Source organism: Melampsora larici-populina, assembly GCF_000204055.1.
Source record: "Melampsora larici-populina 98AG31 unplaced genomic scaffold MELLAscaffold_25, whole genome shotgun sequence".
NCBI classification, from domain to species: Eukaryota; Fungi; Basidiomycota; class Pucciniomycetes; order Pucciniales; family Melampsoraceae; genus Melampsora; species Melampsora laricis-populina.
In genome coordinates, this window is record NW_006768789.1 from 493,454 (window position 1) to 509,414 (window position 15,961).

General features: G+C 39.7%; 3 protein-coding genes across 3 annotated transcripts; 1 reads left to right on the plus strand and 2 right to left on the minus strand.

The window, feature by feature from the left end:
- Nucleotides 1-5,913: 5,913 nt before the first annotated feature.
- On the minus strand, nt 5,914-7,181 carry MELLADRAFT_36969 (uncharacterized protein; the record flags this gene model as incomplete). The annotated part of the gene is made up of 5 exons (XM_007411549.1): nt 5,914-6,110; nt 6,182-6,537; nt 6,615-6,781; nt 6,862-6,944; nt 7,046-7,181. Coding segments are annotated over 5 exons (939 nt in total), but the record flags the coding sequence as incomplete, so codon positions are not given.
- Nucleotides 7,182-10,825: 3,644 nt separating this feature from the next.
- Nucleotides 10,826-11,986, plus strand: MELLADRAFT_36943 (family 43 glycoside hydrolase; the record flags this gene model as incomplete). The annotated part of the gene is made up of 4 exons (XM_007411418.1): nt 10,826-11,086; nt 11,144-11,355; nt 11,427-11,783; nt 11,854-11,986. The coding sequence occupies 4 exons, from the start codon at nt 10,826-10,828 to the stop codon at nt 11,984-11,986; spliced, it is 963 nt and encodes a 320-aa protein (XP_007411480.1).
- A 603-nt stretch (nt 11,987-12,589) lies between these two features.
- Nucleotides 12,590-15,388, minus strand: MELLADRAFT_116876 (uncharacterized protein; the record flags this gene model as incomplete). Its single annotated transcript, XM_007411548.1, has 3 exons — nt 12,590-13,974; nt 14,113-15,143; nt 15,220-15,388. 3 exons carry the CDS (start codon nt 15,365-15,367, stop codon nt 12,901-12,903), a joined length of 2,253 nt encoding a protein of 750 aa, XP_007411610.1.
- Nucleotides 15,389-15,961: the final 573 nt, after the last annotated feature.

Genomic DNA, 15,961 nt, shown 5'->3' on the forward strand with positions numbered 1-15,961 from the left:
GCGGTGATGTTTGAATTTTGTGAAAGCCAAAATCCTACATAACCAAGAAACAGTGCCTTTGATAGCTGGTATTGGTTGAGTTCTGGTGGTGGCACCCAGGCTTGGCTGGATTGAGTGACTGCCTTCAAAGATTCTAGCATAATACTATGAGTTCTTTTCCAAACTGGTTCCAAGAACTGGTCTTCAGGTCTTGCTAGGTGACTTGTTACCAGTATGAAGTTGATTTCTTGGCATGGGGAGAACATGTTCTTATCAACAGGAACAATCATCAAACCTTCAACCCCTGTGCAGAGAAACCCAGCCCGTGCAGGGAGATGACCAGGTTCAATTGAGATTTGAGCTCAATGAGGTCCTGTTGGGCCAATGTGTTTTCATCATCTATTGTAGCCCATATAGTCGCAAACAATTCCACCAATTGGTAGATCATGGTGATGAGTCTGTAAAGATTCTCAAGATTGAGAACCCTTAGAATTCTTTTTTGCTTCTAGTCCTTTGCAACACAGGGATGAGAGTGATTTGTAATGCTCCCGGCATGAGAAAGCATTACAAGAGCTGAGGAAAATGGCTGGCAAGGGGGTAAGATCAGGGATAGTGATTGGCTTATCAATACTGGGGCCAATGAGCATGAGTGCTGCTAGGACATAAGACATTCTGTGCTTGCATAAAGTTCCTGAGAGTCGGTACAAGTATTGACACATGGGAATGGGGTAGGAAAGGCTTTGGGCAGTGCAAGCACTCAGGTCCCAACCTAGACAACCACTCCTCTCATATGTGACCTTCATCTCTCACACAAGGGAAATGATGGACGTCAAAGGTTGAGGAAAAAAGATTCCTATAAGACACACACTTGTTCCCATCAAAAACCTTTCCTCCCATTGAAATCATTTATCATCCAAATAGTTATTTTGTGTTTCTGCAACTTTCCTTTATCCAAGACTCTTTTCTGCTATCTATTGTCAAAAACATCACATATTTTTGATTGCCTCTCACCCACCCTTACAAGTTCAAACTAGCATTTGGGTTTGAAAAAATTATTTGTTCAGTACCTGTCTAGCACTAAAATGTGTCTGAAAATCCAATAACCTCCTTGTTGTTTTCTCATCTCTTTGAAAAAAGCCAAAAAGGCTTAAAAACATTGTAAACCTATAAAAATGTGCCACCCGCAGACCTCACAGGCGCTCATGTTTCTGCTCAGGTCATCACCAGTTTTTTGCTTATTTCTTTTCCTTCAGTATCATCACACATTATCTCTTTCCATTTTACATGTACCATCACACTAATAGACTTGCCAAATGGCAGTATAAGCATAATATCCAAGTTGCCACAGCAACCCAAGCCCAAACCCATTCCACTTGGCTGATAGAATTTGTGGAGAGTTTTCCAGAGACAACATTTGTATCTCGAAATGACTGATTTGGGGGCCTCAATACCTTGTGTGATCCTATCAAAGTTGAAGATGGTGGGTTTACACCAAATTGCTTCTTCACCTGGGGTGAACATATATCTATCTAGGGCAAAAGCAAGTTCAGTGAAATTCAAAATTAGGGTCAGTGACTCTTCACTAAGAGATGAAGTACGGACTACAGTAAAGTCTTCACTCGGTAAACCCAAGTGAAGACTACAGTTACTTGACCTCTAATAGGAGGATTTAGTGCCAGTGGGATGGCTGATCTGTTTCTCTTGGTTCTGAGCTCTGGTTGTTACAACTATGGAGCCTGCAGTACTTCATAATCTGAAGTATCAGAGGTGCCGCAGGGGTACTTTATACTCTTTGATAGAGGAAACCAGATGTAAATTCCAAGCTTGTTCTTGTAGCTACTTCTCCCACTAGCTAAGAACACCACTTGAGGTTCTACAAGGACCTGAACAATAGGAAGATAATCAAAATACAACAGTATCACTTTACTCAATATTCTTTGTGAAGAAATAAGTAAGTTGTGAAGTTGTGTTGTGGAATGATATGAAGTTGGTTTTCTCTTCCAAAGTGGGAAGAGGAGGGGTTATATATCCCAAGTCCTAGGTGTCAACTTGTTGTTGGCACTTAGGTTTGATTGTCCTGGGTTAGGGTTTAACTTTACTATTTAGATCATAGGTAAGTCTTATTGCTTAAGTGACCCTTGATACTGAGCCATGAGTTGTAATCTTAATGGCACTAGACAAGTTACATATATTTACATATGTATTACATATGGATCCCACTATTTAGAGCCCCCTTGGCTGATATCCGGAGCCCCCCCGGGTTTTCACTAAAACCCGCGTGACCCGTTGATACCCCACTTTTTTCAGCCTATATAACACATGTTTGGACCTCAAGGGCTCCCTAATAGGGCACAAAATCACAAATGAGCCCCTTTTGGACCATCAATTAACGTATTTGGAGCCCCTTCATCATTGATTGGGCAAAAAATATGCCAAAAACAAATGCAAGGGCTCCCAAATTGTTTGGCGCCTGGACCGACCCTTGCATGACGGACAATATTGGCCCTTCAAGTGCCCAGCAATACGCTTACATACAGAAGTTCTCATCTCTCCCTCACACTTACAAACTCGATTCAAGATTTTCAATGTTCTCCTTCTAATCCCATCAAGTTTCCACCACCACCATCCATTACCTTTTCACTCAATCAATTTGATCAATTGAATTATTCACCCGGAAATACTTCTTCTACTACTACTACTACAAGTGATCACCATTTAATCTTAGCTAACACTTCCAAAAGTTTACTCAACCATCCTTCTAACATTACTGACAGTTCGATCGAGAGTAGTAGTTGTTCTCATCTTCCTAGTCATGAACCTTCAATCAATTTCCCTTCTCCTTTTCATCATGAAGATCAAAAACAACCACATCGGGCTCCTAAATATACGTGTTGTACGTATTGTCATGTCTTGGTTACCTCTAGAGTTGTCAAAGTTCACAAACAACATTGTCTTTGTAAGAACAAAGCCAATGCTATTCATTTACAAGGATTGGCGGTTAATGACTTACAAGCTCATGCAATAGCTGACCAAGAGGTCAGTGATCTCGAAGTGCTCTGTTCAAAGTGATCTCATTCTCAACTTGAACTTTGATCTCAATTGCAATCAGATGTATGAAAAATGGGTTAGAAACTTATTCAACAAGCTTGAGTCAACCAGAAGGTGATTGAGAGAGCAAGGCTTGCTCAATGGTGACTATCTCAGCAATTCAATGTTTATTAATTAAGATCATGGGTGGGCACATGATGAGGATAGAGAAATGATGAGATTAAATAAATAAATGGAGCCCCTTGTGGAGCCCCTTCTTGGAAATGGGGCGCCTGATTTGTTTGTAGCCTCGGGTCCGACCCAAAAGAGGGCTTCGGATACTGTTCCAAGGGCTCTAAATAGTGGGGTCCTTACATATACTTACAAGTGTGTTTTTTAGTCCATGGTCCTGTACATAGGGCTCAGGGCTGACAGAAACACCTTCATATATGTCTACTTTTTGTAATCAGAAAGTGCCTATAGAAACTGGTTGTGATTGAGGGTCCCTTTGAGAATGAGTGGAAATGAAATGATATGGCTTAATTGGGAGAAGAGATCACAAAATGATTAGTGAGAGATGGTAGACCTGTTGATACATAAAGTGTATCACAAGATACTCATCACTTATTGTCTGTGTTTTTGGCACTCAGCCATGATGCTCATTCTCTGAGTCTTTTCTTTCTGTGCTCAGTTGTAAGAACTTAGCCTCTACACTGTTATCCTCAGCATGAAGCATCTTGTATATAATGTATCAGGTTCCTGCTTGGATTCATTTCTCTTCTCTTGTCATAGAAATCAATATCATTATTAGATCCATTCATACATTCTTACTCTTCGGAGTTTTCCTTCTGTGACACTTTGACCTTCACGGTTCCTCTTGTTCAAGTGACATCTCAGGATTAGCTGTTTCACTTGAGCTACACAACACTTTACATCTATAAGACCTATTCAATTATAAACCCTCACCTTTGGTTGGAATTATAATACACATCAAAGGCTGGTGGTGTGGACAAAAGAGCCTGATCTTGATTTGAATAATTCTCAATTGAGAAAAGATCTTCTGATGGCAACAATTTGCTCTTGAGGTGATTGTGTAAGATCTTAAAAGTTGAGGTTATTCCCTCTTCACAAATCTCATCCCAATTTGCATGCTTGATCACTTCAAGGATCCATTTTACAACCCTGACCACTCCACATTTGCCGAACATGAGATGATCAACTGTCTCAGCATTAATGAGACTAAGAATAATTGGCCTTATCAACTCCCATAATTGGCCTTTTTTGTATTAGGTTGATAAGTAATAGGAAAGGCATCAGGAAATTGTTGTAGATCCAGTGAGAGGGTTCTGCCAGCTTGGTCTTTGAAGGAAGGCCTGCAAGCCTGTGGATTTCATTGATTGACAACCTATTGGCTTCTGACATTTGATAGGAAATGATGGGTCTGTCTTTTTGGGAACCTAAGTCAAGACAATCATCAGGATTGCTCAGGAGGGTATGGCTTCTAGCAAGACAAAGTCTTCCAGGAGGCACAAGAGCTAGTTGCTTGCAAGACCAAACAGGAGGGTCCAATGGAGGGTCTGATGAGCGCAAAGAGGGTGACCTATTGAGTTCCTGAGAAGAGGTCAATAACATTGGATTGGGGAGGTCTGTATCAATGGACTGATTTGATTGTCCAGGATAGTAGATGCTTTGTGTGAGTCTTTCAATTTTAACCTCAGCCCGGCCATTTCCTGGCATCCTTGGCTGCTTGGCAGGGTGTGCCAGGAAGGGCATACACGGACATAGCCGTATATCTCCTTCCTCACAATCAAACCTTATTACATACATATAACTACATGTAATTCAACAATTACATGTAGTAATAAGCTGAAAGAACTTGTAACAAATGATTACATGAAGTTACAAACGCGTAATCATCAATTACACAAGTAATACACATAGTACTTTATTTCTACTATTCTTTTTTCACTTATCACTTTCTCTTAAACTTCAATTCAGTTTCTATTTTTCTCTATTTTTGTGTATTCAAAAGATGGTCAATATTCAATAAACAAAATACTCACGGATCAGTTTGGAAGATGATCCTAAAGTGATTTGTTTTATGATAATCTTTCTAATAACCATGTGTAGTCCTAGTTCAAGCAACTAAGTTGGATTGGGAACCCAACTTAGTAGCTGTTCATCTAAAACTGATCTTCTTGGCATGTGATGGCCGCCAAGAAGGAAGGTCTAGGGCTCTCGTGCTAAAAGGAAGGGTTGTAATAGAATGAATTACAAGGGTGAATCAGGGATCATGGGAATTAAAGATCAGTAATACTAAAAAGTAGATCATTACACGCGCAGATCTTGTTGTAATGATCATATGTGATCATCTACGGATCATTGATCAGTTGTAAACAGGAGATGTTCACATTAGCCTCCTTATTTGTATTTTCTTATGTTTCTGTGCGCTTTCTGCTTGTTCTGCTGGGTATATATACCCTTGCCTTTGTCTTATTTCTTTTGTTCCTCATCCTTTACAATAACCAATCAAGTTTACCAAGCTTTATAAACCAATCAATCCGTCCATAACAACCTCCAAAAGCCCTTACAAGTCCCTTATAAGCCCTTTTAGTGTTAGTATCCACAGATCTGGTCTTTATTCTGCTATTTCTCTCTTGATTACTATTGTCAACTGCTGTCCTACATATGTAAATCATATGTAATTAACCTGTTACAGTTATATATCAACTATTACACGGTTATTTCCTTGCTCAATAAGCTTCCGTATTGACAGGGTGTTCCATGGGGACAGATTTCTGCTTTTTTTGACCGACAACAGCCAATTGCAATTGAGTGCACAAACCAATAGTCGTTTTAAAGTTGATGCAGGCATCATTATAATCCAAAGTAAAATTTCAGTAGCCATCATAAAAGAAGAAGTGGTATAAAATGCAGAAGGAACATGATTGAAACACCAGGTTTGGGGGCCAAATGACCTTGGATTGGACCATTTTGATGTCCTTCATTGATATGAGATTTGATCATAACTCCTACAATTGATTGATCACCATTGATCAATTGTTCACATATTTTATTCACAACTTTGGTTTGATGACAATGATCTTTTTGTGCCATTCACCATTCAATAAACAACTCAATAAGTGTGAAAAAGAACAAGGAACAAATCAGACACCCACAATTTCCATCAGAGCAATAGCAGGATGTAAATTAGGCCTAGCCTTTGAAAGTTGATCTCTAGCTTCTTTAACTGATTCAGCTTCATAATTAGGTACCTTTTCACCTCTTGAGATCACATTCACATCAGGATTCCCACTAGTGTGAAAGATGGAAGCAAAACCTAGATCATCAACCCCTAAGAAAGAATGAGGACGAGCAGCAGCCCTGATGGAATTGATGGCTACTTGCATGTCTCCTTGAGTTCTGCTTTTGAAACAAATTGGATGGCAGGCACCTGAGGCCAATTCTTGATGCAATTGTGATTCAGATCCAACAGCTCCCCATGAAACTAAAACTGATGCAAATTGTGGGCTATTGAAAGGAGAACATTGCAAAGGTCAGAATGATGAGCATTTTTAGGAGTGTCGTTTGAGGTGGCAGGGACTTACCTGATTGTATTGAATAATTCAACTCCAACTGGCATTCCCATATCTGTTACAGTCTTTGATAATTCTCCTGCTTTTCTGATGCCTTCATTGATGTTAGAAGATCCATCTAAATCTGGATCATGAATGAATCCTTTCCATCCCGCAGTGGTTCTGGGTTTTTCAAAGTACTATTTGGATTGATCATGCACATGATCTAGTTTTCTTTCATATATTTTTTCTTTGGTCAAGTATGATTTAAAGAACTTACAGAACACATGATGATGACCACGTTGGGGAGCCGTTCCACTTTGGATAAACATGATTTTGCATAATCAATATCTTCTTCAGTATCTGAATCAAGATTGAGAAACTTATAGAAAAAACAAAGGAATCATTAAAGCAGCACAAAAGAGTAATGTAGCAAGATGAGGGATGTGTACCATGAATTTAACAAGGACCAACCAAGACAATTAATCTATGAGCTTTACCAGAAATCACATCTGCACATGCTTGTCTTGATCCATCCACTACAGCTGCTGAAGAAAGACTGGTGCCCCCTTTGGATTTCAATATAAGAGGCAAGATTAAGCAATTGTGCTAAGAAATTGCAAATCAGAATAAGCCTTTGATGTAGGCATGATATTGCCATTGGCAAGATACATCACAAAGCTCAACTTGTTGAATACTTAGGATGAAGACATCTTGAGTGGAGATATGTCAAGATGATTGACATACCCAGAAGGCTATGGGTGTATGATTGAGAACACTTGATTTGACAATTCTAAAAAAACAACAGGAAACCAAATTAGTAAGACAAATTGATTGAGAAGAAGAAAGAAGAATACCTTGCAATTGATTTTGATTGAAACAAGAGTAGGTTGTTCAATTTGAATTGATTCTTTGGGCTTTGGGGCACAAAAGTGACAATTGGCAGTTTGGGATTTGAAAGTCAACTCCCTAAACCCATACCCATCCAACCCCAACCGTGTGAAAGCCATACATCACCCCTATCTCAACTAGGCCTTTGCCCCGGCCCCTCCCCGGCCCTTCTTGGCTCTCCCAAAGCCCGCCCCCAAAATTCCCTGATGGAAAACTTTTGCAAAAACTGGTCCCGGATCCCAACCTTGCAAGTGCCGGAGTTGGGGATTCCCCGCAATTCCCGGGGCGCAGCGCAGGTTTAACTGTGCAGGCCTTGCGTTTAGCCCTTTTTGGCACCTCCAGCTTCCCCAAAGCCCACCCCTGCAAGCTCCCGGCCAATTGTTTGTTCCCAACACTCATCCCATCTCCCAACCTTGCAGGGGCGGGAGTTGGGGAGTCCCCGGATGTCAGGGTGGCTACCTAAAAGGTCACAGGTAAAGTCTAGCACTTACTCTGTAGTTTCCTGACTAAGTCTTCCTCTGGGTACGTGGAATACTTGATGATACTTTCTTCCTACCAAAGATGATAACGGTAATATTAGTATACCAATGTATTATTTGGAACTAATATATTTCTTAATTTTAAGGTACCCACAGGCCTACTGAAGAGACAGTAGAGGATGGTCAATCCTTAGACCCGGGTATTTCTCTGAAGCTCGAGGCTTAGAGTAGCCTGTTATCCAAAGATATACAGGGATCTCGTCCAACTTTACGTTGCAAGAACTGTAGGTAGTGACCAAATAAGAACGGACTTACTCTAGATCAGGTAAGAAGGTATTCTGAGTTTTGATAAACAGGATGATGATCGATCGAAGTTGTTAACTTAATCCAGCTAGGTAGCTAATTACTAACTACGGAGAATTAGGGAAGAATTAAAGATCAATAAGAATCAGAAATATTCACTAATCTGGAAGGAATTATTGAATTACATTTTATTTTACGATTTCAAGATTTTTAGAAGCTGGATAGAGAACTACTTTGAAAAGCGGAACATATAAAGAGTTAAATTCTAGTCTAAATAAGAGTAGAGTCTAATGGTTTATAAGCCGGGCTTTGGAAAGGGAAACTAACTTGTTTCTATAATTTTGAAGAAGTAAAAAATTCGATGGCCCCTATTTCGTGATGGTTGGATAGGGGCTTCTTATAGCATTTCGAATATTTGTTTAGCTTCTTCAATATTCAGCTTATAACTCTTATTTCCACCCGTGTTACCAAGCTTACGTGATTTTTGACAGACTGAGAATCTGACTTCTTTAATCATTCTGATTATCTTTACATAAATCTTGACTTGTCTTGTTCATACTTATTTGATAAAGATTTTATCACACGCTTAACAAACTTTTAGTGATACTATTCCTTAGGACTATTCCGTCCGATTACGTCTTAGTTTTCCTCTTAGTGAATTCGTATCTTATTTTGTTAGTATACTTGGTTCCTTGAGTATTAGACTTTCTTTTCTAAGTCCTTCCTTAGTTCCTTTCTTTATAGATTATTAGCTTGGTTGCAAATATCTTGGCTTATTATGTCAAATGTAATTTTCTATTACGTTTTTCTATTCGTGTTTGTCGTTATTATTTTCATGTAGACCTTCGAAACTAGGTCCTTAAGATGTTTATGTTTTATTTTATTTTTTGTATATATGTTTTTTCCTTTTACATTGAATCTTTGAAATTAGATTCTTAAAACGTGGTTGTAGAGAATTCTTCTCTTGATTTTGCAAGTATTATTATTATTTAGTGAAATGAAATGTTCTTATTTTGTGAAGTTCCTTTTGGTGTCTTTCTATGTTAGAAAACACTCGAGGACTGACACCGGAATTGCAGGGCTGGGGCCAAGGCCTAATCTCAACCCCAGATTTAACAAATCTGGAGCAAAGATTGGCGGCGTGTGCTATGGGTGAGTACAGCAGCTGTGACTATCTTTTGAAGATCTTCACAAATAACAAACACAATGTATACTGACATTGAAGCCAGCTTGCAGTGCTTGCCCATTCAAGTTGCAAGGAATGTTGAATAAATTACTGACACACTTGTGCCTGTAGCGAGGCCACATGATTCAGGATGGGGCGCAAAATAAAAAAAAACACCAGGGCGCGCGCCATGCGCCTAGGCATGAGGCGCGCCTACCAATCCCAAAAATCAGTTTGGCACACCTAAAAAAGCTGTATGCCACATGGTGAGAAATTGAGGCTTTCTTTGTCTGATTTTTTTTTCAAAGGCTCATCAAACAGTTCCACAAACCAAAATAATTCTCCCCTCAAGTGGCTGCGGTAATTTTTCCACTTTTTTTATTTTTTATTATTTCATTTTTCATTTTTTATTTTTTTGCACTATGAGAAGACGCGCCTTCGCGCCAGTGGCGCCCAAGCGCGCCCATTTCTCAAAAAACACGCCTAGGCGCACCTTTCTTTTCAAGGGCCGCGCCCCCATCTTGAATCAAAAGGCTCAACACACTGCGGACAAAATTTCATGGAAGAAGAATGAAAAGAAGAGAAGAGATTTTAAAGAAAACAGTTGAACCCCATATGGCGAGGAGAAATCTTCAGGCTCAAATTTCAAACCACATAATTATTCTTCTAAAGCTGCATTATCAACTTATGTCTACTTTCCCAAAAATTGAAAAAGTAAACCACTACAACCATTCCGATTTTGGTTCTTGCAACCTTATGAAAACAGACAAAGAAAGCGAGCTCAAAGCTCAAGTTTTTAACCAATCAAGTATAAATTTCAAGTTTTCTTTCTCAAAAGGTTGCGATACGCAAAATCGGGCTGAAGACTTTGAGGTTAGAAATGGCCAAGATGTAAAGACGAACAACTATCTACATATACTTATTACGATTTATCTGTCACATGGGCGTAGTACATTGAATGGGCTGAAAGGCGAAATGTGAAAAAATGTGAGATAAACTGAGGTAAAGCTGTCGTATGACCCGTATGTACAACAGTCTGTATGAATCGTTTCTCCGCCTCAACGGCGATGGTCAGACAGGGTTAGGCTGTGGAGCTCGGCGTGTCCGTCCGTTGGCGCATCCTTGAATAGACACAAGGGCAGGGAAACCCAAAATCCACGGATGTATGAGCGCCTTTGTGAGCTGATGTGTAAGTGTTTCTCAATTGCTGACCTTTATCAGCCTTTATCTTTAGAAGTTCATTTCACGTTCAGACTTCAGATCACGTATTCAAATATCTGAACTGTCTTTCGAATCATGTATGTGTTTGAGTAATGTAAAGGGCCAGTAAAGACTCTGGCAGTGTCCTCTGGTGTTCTTTTTCAGTCTCATTTTCTTCGTAGCTAGATTCACAGTATCTGCTCAAGATGATTTTGTATCTTTCAATCGTGGTTTTCCTACTGTTCAATCACATTAAGGCTTACTCCCAGCCTGGCCCGTGTGAAGGCAGTTGTTTTGCCCACGATCCTTCCTTGGTTCAACATCCTAATGGCACTTGGTTTCGCTTCAATACCGGGAATGGAATTGGGATATGGAAAGCATCCGCGCTTCAGGGGCCATGGAACTACGTTGGTGATGCCTTGGAGGGTGGATCAACGATGAAGATGCAAGGAAGCAATTACCTATGGGTCAGCGCACTCTCATTCCTCATTTCGATCCTTCGCTGACATTTAAAAAGGCCATAGGCACCGGATGTAACTCTTGTTGGCACAACATACTACATGTACTACGCAGTTTCCAAGTGGGGTAGGAAAACTTCAGCGATCGGTGTCGCCACAAGCCCAACAATGGAGGTAGGCTCATGGACAGATCATGGAGCAATAGGTATAAGATCTACAGCCAGGTCCCCCTACAACGCGATTGATCCCAGCCTCCTAATATCTGGAAATAACTCTTAGTAAATGGTCCATTCATACCTCCTCGCGATGTCATTGTGTTCACTGAACCGATGCATTGTTTGAATCTTAGCCTCGTCTTTGGATCATGGAACCATGGCATATACCAAGTAGCCATGAAGTCACCTCCGATCAAGAGAATCAGGTCTAGCGTTCCAACCGAAGTGGCATACGTCCCTAGCGGGGCTCATACCGGGGAAGGAGCCTCAATGTTCCAGCACGATGGATGGTATTACCTTCTGTATTCCGCCGGTATATGTTGCGGTTATCAGGATAAGAAGCCGGCTGCTGGTGAAGAGTATAAGATCGTGATGTGCCGTAGTAAATCGCCTACATCAGGGTTTTTAGATAAAGCTGGCGTTGATTGTTTGAAAGGCGGAGGAACAACGCTATTGGCTAGTCACGATAATGTTTATGGTCCTGGTGGACAGTGAGTGACTTCTCCTACCCTCACCTTTCCACTCGAATACAAACTGATTGATATTGGTGTTCTTTGGTAGAGGTGTAATTGACACTGCCAATGGTCCCCTTCTCTACTATCACTACACAAACCCTCAAAATGGCATTGGGGACTCCGATAATGTTTTTGGTTACAATTATTTGACTTTTCCAGATGGATGGCCCGCGGTATGATTTAAAATGGTAGTCTGGGACGCTTTGATGGATTTTCATGATTTCATTTTTTTGCGATGGCAGGCACCAACTATGTTCTCTCATTCTGAATGCGTAAGACTGTACAGCTGCTCACAACATTCCTTCATTGTTTCATTCAATAGACATTTATATCTTATTATGAGCTGGACAATCTTTGGTAGACTTTCACAGGAGCTATCTACAGTTTCAATCACAATAATCTTAGAGTCCAGAAATGTGATTATAAACCCAAGTTTAGTGACATGAGGAGAATCTTGAAAGACGATGCAGTTGAGATTTAATGCGGCTGAGATTAAGAGCAGTGCGCTCAGATAAAGTCAAAAATCGAAAGAAGGTTGAGGTGGTGCTTTATCAGAAATCATCGAGAGCATTGTAGAGTTATGAGTGGGCATCGTTTATCTGAAAGGTGTTGAAGGTAAAATTGACATGATGAGGAGACGCGAAGGAGGCTTTCTCGGGTTCAAAGGGCAAACATGCTCCAAGCGATAGATTAGTGCATATATAGAATTGGTGAACCACCAGCACATTCATGGCTCATGATGGCTCGGTTTCACTGCACCAGATCATCCTTTGGTCTGTTTTGATCAACTGGAAAATTTCAGAATCACTCAAGGTCCTACCAATTTCACTTTAATTGTGGTATGTCTATGTTCTGGTGTAAATCTCCTGCAACAAGAAGCACTTGAAAAAAGGGAAGAAGATTCACAATTACAAACACCCATCACGCAGAAAAAGACAATCAATTTGCAAGCTTCTATGAAGAGATAAACTTCAATAGCTTAAAAGTCCAAAGTCAATGAGATCCTACAATCACTCAAATACAAATATCTATCCATCTATATCTGTAGAGTTTAAACTCTTCAATAACTGCGTCGTAAGACTCAAAAAGTTCATCATTTATCTTTAATCCAATCACCTACTTTAGTCCTACCATTAAAGAATCCAGCTTTCCATTTAAACCTATCAAGATAATGTAATTCCATCATTCGATCCGTAGGAACAACGACTTTCAATCCATCAAATTCTTGAATCCAATCTTCAATAAACAAATCTAATGAATTTAATCTATTTTGAATTGGTGATGAGATTTGATAAATCCAATAATATCCTCTAAGAATTAAATCTTGATCTGGTTTGATTTTCAAGGCTTTCATCCATCCTAAAAGTAATGGTATATAATGTGATTGATTACAGATCCCAAGTAATTCAATTTGATCTCTAAAACTATAACGTGTAGGTATCAACATGGGCCAATCTAGTGAATATTGTAATGAAGGAATCACTGTTTCTGCTGTTGATAATTTTTCTATAGATTTTGTTGTTTGGTTACGTGATTGAGCTGAATGACTAGGTGGACTAAGACCTCTGACACGACTTAGAAATAACTCATGAACTCCTACTCCATTCCAAATTGAAGCTGTCCTTAATGGAGCCGAAACAGTTTGAGCAATATTAGGCCAATTTTGATATAAGATTGACCAAAATAATCTGATGGCTACTTCAGCAGCCGGTCTACCATCCCAATCATCACTCGTTTCCCTTTGTGGCCTATCACTTAGATGATCAGATGATACTTGTAACATATTGTTAGATGGCTCGGAAACCGAAGCGAGAGCGAGTTTACGAGCTGATGAGATCAAAGCTCCAAAGATTCGTTCATCCGGTTCCAGATTCCAATCAGATTTTAGAGTCTTCCATAGATGATAAACGTCGGAATGATGACCTGCTAGGTCTAATGCCCTCGCATAGGTAGCTAAAACCTGAATGTTACCTGAAGAACTACCAACAATGGGTGGTTGATGATCATTGCCAGGTCTTGAATGTTGTCGAAATAGATAGACAGCTTCATGAGATCGATCTAAATCAATCAGTACGGTCATAACCACTTGAAGAGCAGCAGCATCTGGTCGCATCCCAATATGAGTGACGTGTTCCCATACTCGTAAGGCTAATTTGGGAAGATGATGCTGATAGAGGACCGACATGTAAAGCGTAAAAATTTTGATAGGATGTCCAGAACTACCTGCAATTGACGGTAAATCAGGGAAGATTCTCTCATGGAGTTTTTCAGAACTCGAGTAAGCTCTTTCTTTACATCGACGAACAAATTTCAAAGCGTGATTCAGTTGGTACTTGAAGGGTAAATCTTCAGGTTGATTGCCGTGATCGAGCAGACGTCGTTCGAATCGATCGGCCTGATCTCTACGTCCAGCCTGAATCATACAAGTCATGCCTAATCGAAGCGTCGAAGGTGGAAGCTTTTGTCTCAATAAAAGGTTAATCTCCGGTAACTTGAAAGGGTGTCCATCCGGAGAAAGCATAGAACTAATGATCGCTCGACTTAGTAAATGAATGTTCGGTTTAGAAAGTCGACCGAACACCGATTCTAGACTACCGCAGAGATCGATTGTATGCTTGATCAGTATAGTGATAAGTTTGCATGTGGGTCCGTGACTCTGAGATACTGGTCGGTTCATCAGAGCTGCAATACAAGCAAGCAAAGGTCTTATCGCAAGCGACGGATCCTGCGCTACTCCATGTTTTGAATCATCATCATTAGCGCTTTGTGTATTGGTTTTTTCGACTTCGACTCTAGCTATTTCGGAAGCATAGCGTGTAGAGTATTCCACAAGTTCAGTTGAAGCAACAAGATGTCCAACCGATAAACTAGCTTGCACTGCACCGTTTAACAAATGTGAAACTATCATGACATCTTCCTCGATTGCAATACGATGACCCAAGAGAATCAAAAGATCGTCCAATTGTTGTCGATCTTGGATTCTCTTACTAGCAATCTCTGCCAAAATACTAGAGGGTATGTTTCGATCAGATCCTTCATTAGACGTAGGTATTGATTCAAGTATCAGAAGTGCACTTTTCAGACTGGTTTGTTTGCAAGCGGTAACATAGATTTCTAATTGTGATTGATCAAAGGATTGAGTTTTAAGCCAACGTTTAAGTTCGGATTTGGATATTTTCTTTGGATCTTCAGATAAAGTCTTAGCCACATAACCAGCGTTTGAAGTACGACGTCCAAGAATTGGAATAGGTCGATGAGTTTTCTCAGCAGGTCTTTTTGAAACCTTTTCCTTGAGGATATCGAGCTTCAAAGATTCAGAAAAGCCAGGTTTGAAGGCTACATTGGAATTGAAAACTTAGATTAGTTCATTAACTCAGCCGATATGATGGCATATCAATGATGAAAAACTCACCTTCTTGTACACCTTCCTTGATCAAACGAGAAGACGAGAAGGAACGACTTGAAAGTACGATTGATTCCAGTAGCCGCGAAAGAGGATATTGTATCGGACCGAAACTCGAGAAAATGATTTCTTTGGGAAGACCAAGACATGGTCTCATCACCTCATAATTGCTGAACAGGTGAGATTGGAAAAAGCTGAAGGTGTCTCAAGTTCTTTGAGGAAACTGACCACAGAACATTTTATAGCATTCCAAGTCACTTATCAGGTTAAAATTATTTAGTATAAGCATATCATCATAGCCACCCTTGAACATAGCTTGTCTCAATATATACTCAAACTGGACAATCAACATATATCTACATACTCATCTGGTCCCTCAAAACAAAAACAATCCGTAATGTATTAATCATCATATTGCAATACTAACAAGCAAATACACCAAAATTTTTCAAAAACAACACAAGACAAATGAACAACTAAAACAAGTCAAACTTCACAAACCCAAATCCAACCTAACTATAAACTACTTGATGTATTGTAATTTATAATAAAATGTATATTGTATCTTATTCAAATTTCTTATTCATCGACATCTTAAACTATTCATACAGTTAATTTCTGATTGCACATCTTGATTTAACTCCCATTATTCACATATACTAAATTTCAATAGCCAATTGAAGACATCAGACTTATACTTTTTTCATGCATTTGTACATCCCATATTGACGATCATATACGACTAATCCTA